Source organism: Notamacropus eugenii, chromosome 2, assembly GCF_028372415.1.
Source record: "Notamacropus eugenii isolate mMacEug1 chromosome 2, mMacEug1.pri_v2, whole genome shotgun sequence".
In the NCBI taxonomy this organism is placed as follows: domain Eukaryota; kingdom Metazoa; phylum Chordata; class Mammalia; order Diprotodontia; family Macropodidae; genus Notamacropus; species Notamacropus eugenii.
The window spans coordinates 39,534,801-39,544,618 of NC_092873.1; the positions used below are offsets into that span (position 1 = coordinate 39,534,801).

The following is a 9,818-nucleotide window of genomic DNA, read 5'->3' on the forward strand; positions in this document are numbered from 1 at the left end:
CTTTGCTTTTAGAAAAGCAGATCTAAGAACCTGTACAGCAGGCTCTCCTGTGTATGTCGGGTCCTTGCTGATACACTTCTGTCTCTTAGGAGATATAGTTCCCTTCATCTCCGAGCTAAAGTATCATCTCCTTCAAAAGACCTTCACTGATCTCCTATTGCTAATAATAATTAATAATAGGTAGCATTCATATAGTGCTTTAAGGTTTATAAAGTGCTGTACAAATATTATCTTATTTATCCGTCCAATAACTCTGGAAAGTAGGAGCTGTTATAATCCCCATTTTACAGATAAGGAAACTGAGGTAGATACACGAGATTTGCCAGTCAATAAATATTTACTAAATGACTACTATATGCCAGGCACTTTGCTAAGTGTTGGGGGCATGAAAAGAGGCAAAAGACAATCCTGGTTCTCAAGGAGCTGACAATATAATGGATTAAAGTTAAGTGACTTGTCTAGAGTCACCTGACTCCAGGTATAGTGCCCTATCCATGGTGCCACCTAGCTACTATTCTTGCTCCCAGACTTGCATCCTGAGCCATCTTCAGTCATCCTGATGAATATCTGGTCACTGGATCCAGATGGCTCAGGAGGAGAAAGTGAGGCTGGTGACCTTGCACAGCCCTCCCTCACTCAAAGCAAAGTCAAGTGCAAGTCATATCACCATTTCTCTGATGGCATGGTCTTCTTCAAAAATGAACTTGCTCCTAGAAACTACTTTGTATAGATTGTGTATCTCTGATTCCAACACTAGTATCCACAATCCCAGTATCTGTGAAACAGCTATTTCCTCCCTGTAGCCTTGTGTACTCCAGGAGAGCAGAGACTCTTTCCTGGTTTATTTTGGAAGCTAGCACGATGTCTGGCACATAGTAGGCACTCAAAATTGAGCTCATACAACTCCAAAAGACTCATGATAAAAAATGCTATCCACATCCAGAGAAAGAATTATGGGGTCTGAATGCAGATTGAAGTATACAATTTTCTCTTTTTTTTTTCTTTCTCATGATTTTCCCCTTCTGTTCTAATTCTTCTTTCACAACATGACTAAAGTGGAAATATGTTTAATATGGTTGTACATGTATAGCCTAGATCAGATTGCATGCTGTCTTGAGAGGGGGAGGGGAGTAAAGGAGAAAAACATCTGAAACTCAAAATCTTATAAAAGTGAATGTTGAAAACTATCTTTACATGTAATTGGAAAAAATAAAATACTATTAAATGGAGGGAAAATTCATACTATTCATACTATTAAATTCACAGGGTCATAGGATTCCTGAATCTAAAGCCAGATTTCTACCTGCTGCCTCTTGCTATTATTCCTTAGTAATTAAATTTTCTTCCAGCTCTTAAAAAACTGCCATTCCATGGCTCCTAAGTCCCTAGAGAGGCACCTGGATTTCACTAACAAGGATACAAGTGACTGCTGTCCTCTGACACTTTCCATCCATAGTGTAGTAGAAAGAATACTCAACCTAGTCTTGAACTTGGACTCACAGGGCTTGAGTTCAAATCCCACCTAAGTGAAAGCTACAAATTCTACTAAGAGTAAGCCACTGAAGCTCTATGGGCCTCAGTTTCCTCCTCTGCAAAATGAGGGGGGCTAGTGGATTGGATAGCTCCTTAATGTTCCTTTCAGCTCTAGAGCCCTAAAGTCACCCTAGATGCTAAGTTTGATTCTCCCTAGTATCCATCACCTCCTAGACTCTTCTATTTTCCCTTTGAACAGTATTATCTCTCTCCCTATAGGGATGTTTCCTCAAACATGTAATACATTAAAGCGAGAAAGTATATTGAGAGGATGTTATTGTATTGAATGTAGATGTGTAAGGCAGGGAGGAAGATAGCTCCTGAAACATGAATTCTCAGTACAAGGCAGGAACTAGAACTCACAAGTTGGAAGCTGCAGGACAGATTTCACCTTGACATAGGGAAAATGAACTACTGTCCAAAAGTGGAAGCAGCTGTCTCACTGGTAGTGAGTTCCCCATCACTTAAAGTGTTTAAGGAGAAGCTAGAGAAGGAATTTGGTAGAGATCAAGGGCACCTAGGGCAGCTAGGTGGCACAGTAGTGGATAGAGCACCCAGCCTGCAAACAGAAAGAATCATCCTCATGAGTTCAAATTTGACCTCAGATATTGTGTGACCCTGGGTAAGTCACTTCACCCTGTTTGCCTCAGTTTCCTCATCTGTAAAATGAGCTGGAGAAGGAAATAGCAAACCATTCCAGTATCTCTGCCAAGAAAACCCCAAATGGGGTCATAAAGAATCAGACAGGACTGAACAAGAAGAGATCAAGTGAGATGACATACATATGGAGCTTTGCAAATCTAAACAGGGTTGACCCCAGGGTAGAGTTAAGAAAATGCCCTTCCTTCCTTTGTAGAAGTGGAGGGAGGTTTTGGCTGTAGCAAACTACAATCCTATCAATATGACAAATACGCTGGTTTTGCTGAACTCATTTCTCTCTCTTAATCTTCACTACAAAGAATGGCTCATTGGAAAGGGGAAGGGACACAGAGAGAGATTCAGAAATGGTGATATTAAAAACAATACACCTCAATAAAAAGATTTGTTAATAGAAGGATTGGGCAAATGTGCAATTTTAAAAACCTTCAAAACACTATATAAATGTTGTTATTGTTTTTAGGAGGTGGGGGTAGGACTAGATTCTAGGTTCCAACCAAACTGACCTATTTGCCATTCCCAGTACCTGACATTCTTCATCCCACTTCCATGCCTTTGCCCAAGCTGTATTCCATGCCTGAAATGCCTTCTATTCTTAATCCACCTCTTTGAATCCCCAGCACCCTTCAATACTCAGAGTGAATGGAGTACAGAGAAATGAACGAGTCATTTATCTCCTGAGCACCCTCTCTGGCCATATCTAGAGACCTTTTCTGATAACCCCAGTTGTTAATGTTATCTCCCCTCTACCCCCTCAAAATTTACCTTGGATTTAACTTGGATGGCTTTTGGATTGACTTCTCAGTGCACGTGTTGCTTTCCCATAATATAAGGTAAGGTTCTGGGGGCAGGGATAGGTTTCCTTCTACTGTTGTCACCATCCTTCCCCTCCTCCACACACACTACCTCCCCTTTGTGATTTCACTGGTATAGGGAACTCTTAGATGGGACAGCTCCCTCTACCAATTTAGGTAGGCACCTCTGCAACATAGTCTTAGTGACTTCCTTAGTTATGTATTTCAGAAGTACAACTGGAACAGATGGAATGATTTAATCAAAGCTTAACGAATTCCACTGACTAGATGTTCTCCAAGATCCCTTCCAGGCAGACATACCCACTGAGCATCCCCTACCCCTCACTAACCCCCAAGCTACAGCCCTTCCTCCATATCACAGTGGAAGAGTTCAAAGATGAAATCAAGTGGGATTTTTATAGCAAAGTTTAAAGATGAAATCTGGAGGAATTTTTATGACAAAGTTAAAAGATGAAATCAAGCGATTTTTATAGTAAAGTGGGCATTCCTGCCCTCTGATTCTTTCCCCAACCCAATCCTAGCTCTTTTGACAGTCAGCTCACTACTATCAGAGGATGAAGAATGAGAGGTGAATGATCCTCCCCACCCCCTTCTTCAGGAGTATCTTGGACTTATACCCAGGCCAAGAGTGCTAAGTCTTCTTTCCTCCCCTCATGCCTCTGGGTATAGAAGAGAACAGGAGATGCCTTGGTGACAGAATGTTGGAGGGACCGAGGGAGGGGCAAGACAGCTGACCAGAGCTGGAGACCTCCATCTCTCTAGGGAGTGGAAACATATTTGCCCTGTGCTCCAGTCCCCTCTTCAAACCCTTTTTGAACCCAGGCCAGTCCCCAGTGATAACTCCACAGGCACATTCCCTCCTCCAACATAGTTGGAAAGGGTAAATCACTGCATCTGGGAAAGGTTAGAGGGAAGGGAACCAGACTGGAGGTGAGGTAGGTAGTAATAGGGATAGGGGGAATCAGGAACATGGAAGGAAGATGACATTGGGAAAGGATTTTACAGGGGACCAGGGCCTTCTTTGTAATAGAAATACCCAAAATATAGCACGAGTCTGGGTTAGAAGACATCTAAGGTGCCATCCAACTCTGACTTTCTGGTATTAATTGTGGCTTAAAGACTTGGAAAGCACTTTGTGCATATGACATGAGAGAGACTGTAGAGTATAATGGATAAGAGAGCTAGTAGTTGAGTGAGGAAGATCTGGGTTCCAATCTTCCAGACACTTAAACTAACTAGCTGGGTAAGTCACCTGATCTCAATGCACACAGCAGGCAATGTTCCAAGGCTAATCGGCAAAAGAAGGTGCTAACCAGCATCATCTGATAATGCAGTTTCATCACCCAGAAGTTCTCCATAGCAATGAAATCACAGGACCACTTCTTGTCTCTTTCCATATCAATTCTGTAAGGCAGGAAGAGGGAGGGCTCCCAGGGAGGAAACCCCCTCCTTCTACCAATGTGGATCAGCATCTTCCTGGGAAAATTTCTAGTTTTAGAGAGTTGCCTGGGGCTACCAAGAGGATAATTCCATGTTGTTGAATCTTCCACCTCTGACTCTCTCATTTGGGATTTTCTTGACAAACATACTGGAGTGGTTTGCCATTTCCTTCTCTAGCTTATTTTACAGGTAAGGAACTGTGGCAAACAGGGTTATGTGACTTGCACAGGTTTGCACAGGGTGTCTGAGGTTGGATTTGAACACGTAAGGATGAGTCTTCCTGTTTCCAGGTGCAGTACTCTATCCACTGCACCACCTAGCTGCCCTACTAATTCCATAGGGTCATAGATTTAGAGCCATAAAGGGACTTTGAGTTCCACCTCCTTAAGTAACAGTTGAGGAAACTAAGTCCTCAGGAAAGGTGAAGTGACTTTCCCTGGGTCAGAGGGTCACTATGGATCAGAGCCTGAATTACTCTGAAACTTTCTCTCCATTAAGCCACCCTGCCTCCCAGGGTAGGTGCTTCAAGTAGGAAGAAAGTCAACCTCAGAGAGATTAGAGGCCAGCCAGGAAGTATCGGTGGCAGGATTCAGACTTGGATCTCTCCTGACTCCAATTCCTCTCTTTGTACCACATCTGTAGGTGGTCTCTTGCTAACTAGTTGTGGGACCATGGACAGGTCACTTAGATGTTCTTGGCTTTAGGTTTCTCCTTTGTAAAAGCTTTAATGTACTTATTTGGTATCAAATGGGCAGAGCCCCTGTGTAGCAGTTATGGGGGAGGGGGGGTTCAAAGTTTGGAGGGCACTAGATGAGAAGATGGATTCTGAGGGCCTTCGAAGCTTTTATAGCCATCCCATAGTTCCCTGATTCAATGACTAGAGGGGAAATGACTGGAAGAGAAGAGCCCTAGCAAGAAGGGGTGGTAGGGGAGGTGGACAGGGAGATAGGAAGGGAATAAAAAATGGAGGGAAGAGACCTGGGGAGAAAAAAGGGCAGAGAAGTCTGGCAAGAATGGGATGACTGGGAGAAACAGGGAGGGGACAGCCAGGGCGCAGGTGGAAGGCTGGGAAACCAGCTTAGCCTAGCAAAGAGGGAAGACTAAGCCAGCAGGGAGGGGTAAGGGTAAGAAGGAGGAAGGGGAGAGCCGGGGGCTCACTGGTTTCTCACAGACTCTGCTTCTGACATCTCCCATATCTCCCATTTTATGAGCCACAAAACTAAGTCCACAAAGTGGCACTAAGTCCAACGAGTCGGGTAACCCAGAGGATCCAGCCAAGGCCAGCCTGGCAGTTGGTCAGGCAAGTGGAGGGTCTGGGTCATCGGGTCCTAGTCTGGGGTGGGACTGGCAGCTGGCCACACCCCATTCACCCCACCCCACCTCGTGGCCTGCCCCGCGCACTTTCCCCTACATTGAGCGGGCCAGTAGGCGCTCCCCACCACCCCCGATCCCGCCAGCCCTGGCCCTCCCTGGGGAGCCCGCTTCCGCCCTGCCCACCCTGCCCCCAGCTCGCGTGGTTGCCCCCAGCCGGAAGCTCTCCACTATCACCTGCAGCCCCCCCGGCCCCGGCCGCAGCGAGCCCGCTCCCCTGCGCCTGGTACCCACCCGGCTGGTGCGGCTGGCTGGCAGCGGCGGGCGGCGGGGTCCGGCTTCGGGCCGAGGCTGGGACCGGGGACCGCCGCAGTGTCCTGCAGTCCAGGAGCCCGGCTCCGAGAGTCAGCGGCCCGGCCACTCCCCCAGCCAGAGCCCGGCGGCGGCGGGGGACAGCAGCCCTCCGCCTGGCGTCATCCCGGTCAGCTCCCCGGGATCGGCGGGTTGGCGCGCGCGCGCACACTCACACACACACACACACACACACACACGCACACACATGCACACACATGCACACACATGCACACACATACACACATTCACGGGGCCACGCACTCCGCCCCCAGTCCCACCCCTTATCAGGCCCCACCCCCAGACTGGCTCCTCCCGCCCTTCCCCCCTCGGGCCTGCCCCCTTCCCCCTTCTCTGCTCCATTCCCCAGCTCAGGCTCTGATAGCAAAAAAAAAAAACAAAAAAAAAAAAACGCAGACAGACATCTACCTGCCCCCCACCCCCAATAGGTATCCCCTCTTTCCCCGAACGGTCGTCTCAGAAGCCCAGAGACACAAACATACATAGCAAGCCCGCGCAACCTTCCCAAGGGGGTCACGGACCCAGCTCTTCCGGGAGGCTATCTCCATCTCCAACCCCTCTCCCAGTGCTAGGTCATCCCGTCCCGTCCCAAGCAGCCCTGAGCCCGGGGGTCTTCCCCAGAAGACTGGCCTAGGGACCAAGGGCCAGAAGCTTGAGCTACGGCTGAGCTAACCCACCACTTCCACCACACATACCCCAAAGGGCAAAGGTAATAAACTCCTTCCTCTACCCAACAAAAGGGGCAAACAGGTGAGTTCCCCAGCCCCCTCTCCTGACTCACAAGAAACCAGCCTGATCAACCCGAGGATTTCTAGAGCTCTCTTGGGCAGAGGGAACAATGAAACCAAATCGAAGCATTTTGATCAAGGTTCTAGGTTTGGAGTTGGGGGGAAGAACCTTAAAGCTGGTCTCCCCCTCCCCCATGTTGGTAAAGATGAGGAAACTGACTTTTCTGAGTCTGAAGCCAATTTTCTTTCCCCTGCCCTGCACTGTCCCCTCTTTGTCCCTGGAGGTCCATCCCTTTTCTAGTTCAGGGCTGCTTTTTACAAACCCTTTCCGGATCTGAAGGACATAAGAGTTGCCTCCCTTTCTCCTTTCCTCCCCAAGGCCCCCATCTCCTAGCTCAGTGGAGGATTTCATTTTTGGTATGGAACAGCTGCAGAAACCCTTTCCCACCTTTTCCCATAGCAGACCCATCAGTCGCTTCATTTGGCATGAGCAGCCCCATTTCTTCCTTTCTCCACAAGGGCAATGAGCTCCTCTAGGAAATTCTCATCCTTCTATCAGAGGAGAACACATAACTGTGTATTGGATAATGCCACCCCCATTCTTGCATCCTCCCAACTGACTTACAGTTTTGCAGGTGCCATGGGGGTAAACCACGCGAATGATCTCCCCCGTAGGAATGAGTTCCACTTGTAGTGCCATCTTAGCCCCCTGGATGCTCAGGCCTCCTAGCTGAGAGCCAGGGCCTGTGCCCTCTGCCTCCTGCTGCTCCAGTAGCTAGGAATTTATGGCCTCAGTCAGGGCTTGCCACTTGGGCTAGGTTCAACTCTGGCCCCAGGGGAGGTGACCAAGTCCGGCTCCTCAGGACGCAGCCGGACAGTGGCCCCAAGGCTGGGGCTGAGAGCAGGAAAGGGAAGAGCTGATAGGGGCTAAGGAAATGCCTGCTGCCCCAGGTAACCAAGGGGAATGATGAACCCCCCACCCCCCACCCCCTGCACGAGATTCAGTGCTTCCGGTCAAGAGGCGGGTGGGACATCCCTCTCTCTAGCTCCCATGCCACTCCCATGACTTGGGTCTTTCCTACTCACTCCCAGGAGTCAAGGAACTTAGAAGCTTTCCATTCTTATCTGGGAGGGAAGTGGCAGAACAGAGTGGGACAGGTCTAGCCACTGGGGCCTGAAAGGGCACACAGCAAATTGTCTCCCAGATGTGAACCCCACTATCCACCTGATGATCTACAAGCAATCGAAGAGACTGGTAACAGGCCTAGAACTGAGCAAGGTAGCCAGGGCTTTGTCCCAGGGCATCCACACAGAGGGGTGTCAAATTCTCCCTCCAGGAGTCTAGATTAACTTTGAACCTTGACTCTTTGCAATGCTTGGCTCTAAGGCATTAACCCCATCACCCTTGTTTGCCCCTGGGTCATCAACCTCTCCCAAGGCTGCTTTTTCTCCTCTTTCATGGAAGACTAAACTTCGGGGTTAGCAGAACCCTTCTCCCAGCACAAGTACAGGTGGGGCTGGATTATAATTATATCTTCACTCACCCTTCCCTCTAATTTGAGTGACCTGAGTGCCAAGACTCTAACTACCACCACGACCACCACTGATGTGTCCTTGGTGCAGGTGAAAGAATTCTTAATTGCTTCTCTGTCAGAAGGGGAGAAGGTTCAGCGGAGGTCTGACATCTATTTCTCCCCACTGAATCCTCGGGCCTCGTCGCCCCCCCCCCCAACTCTCTGGTGAGCATCCTTGAGTTGTGTGCGTCTTCCCTCCCTTTCAGGCCCACACCCCAATGTTCCTGTTTTCCCTCTCCATTTTCATTGTTGTTAAATCACAGCTGACATTTTCCTGGCCTGGGTTGGAGCCCTTACGACTTTTGGCTGTTCCTTGTAGGAAATGAGAAGAGGAAGCAGAGGGGGAAATCACCTTCCCCAGATGGAGGAGAGGCTAGAGCCTGGGAGATGGGGGCTCTTGAAGCCTTGAGATATTTCTTTCAGTCCCATCCCTCTAGACACCACAAGACACCCCACTATTCCTTCCCTCCTCCCAGGAAAGAGCAGTGGTTTCCTTCCTCTAGGAAGCACATCCATCCAGGAGCAGGTTCATTCCTGTCGGCCACACAATGGCCCTTATCAGACTAGGGAGTCAGGTCCCAGAAAAGTGAACGGACACCAAGTCTCAGGCACTTCCTGTTTCCACAAAGAAGGCCGGGCTAGGCTCAGAGCCGCCACATATCCTGATTGGGGAGGGAGGTAGTTGTCATCCCCCTCCAGCTCTCCCCTATCTCAATCAGAGCAAGCCTCACCCCTTCCATCTTGCACAGAAATCCTGCTAACAGAAGGGATGTCTATGTGCAGAGACTTGTTTTGGTGACATAAGGGGGTGGGGTGAAAAAGTGCACAAAACGGAAAGGGCAGACAGACCAAACAGAGACAAACTAATTGAAAGAAAATCCATATTGGAAAATCTTTAAAAAGTCAGTCATCTGGAAGTCAGGGGCCCCACTCCTGAGTTCTATGTCTACAGAAACTAGCCAGGTGACCCTGGGCAAGTCATTTTTCTAGGCATTTCCTCCCAGTAGGATCACGGGATCTCTAAGACTCCTTCCAGTTTGAACAATTTATGAATGTGACATGGACCACAGTAAAAGAGGCAGAAATGCTGTGGTGGAAAGAACACCCGATTTGACTGCACAGTCCCAGAAGTCAAATCCCCATTCTGCTACTGAGCTGGGACATGTCAGACTAGTTCACTAAGGTCTCTTGCAGCTCTAAACCTATGACTGTGAATAGCCAGGGACAAGAGAAAGTAAGTGTTCAGGACACTCTCACAGTAGAGAGGAAACTTCAAGGAGAATGTGTGCAAAGTGCTGTACAGATGATAGATCAAGAGGCCATTATTTCTCTCCCTTGCCCCCAGCCCAGGCTGAGAATCTGGAACCAATGCACTATGGAGGATGAGA

At 48.5% G+C, this 9,818-nt stretch overlaps 1 protein-coding gene across 2 annotated transcripts in view; it reads right to left on the reverse strand.

Moving 5' to 3' along the window:
• The window catches only part of MYO1C (myosin IC), a 43,694-nt gene extending 35,897 nt beyond the window's left edge, over nt 1–7,797 (reverse strand). The window contains exon 1 of one of the 2 annotated variants that reach the window (XM_072639916.1): nt 7,482–7,797. In XM_072639916.1, the coding sequence (XP_072496017.1) occupies nt 7,482–7,556 (75 nt within the window). In that variant the 5' untranslated portion in view covers nt 7,557–7,797. Of the gene's footprint in view, nt 1–6,050; nt 6,278–7,481 lie in introns of those variants that run through there. The other variant, XM_072639918.1, reaches the window with a different exon arrangement.
• Nucleotides 7,798–9,818: the final 2,021 nt, after the last annotated feature.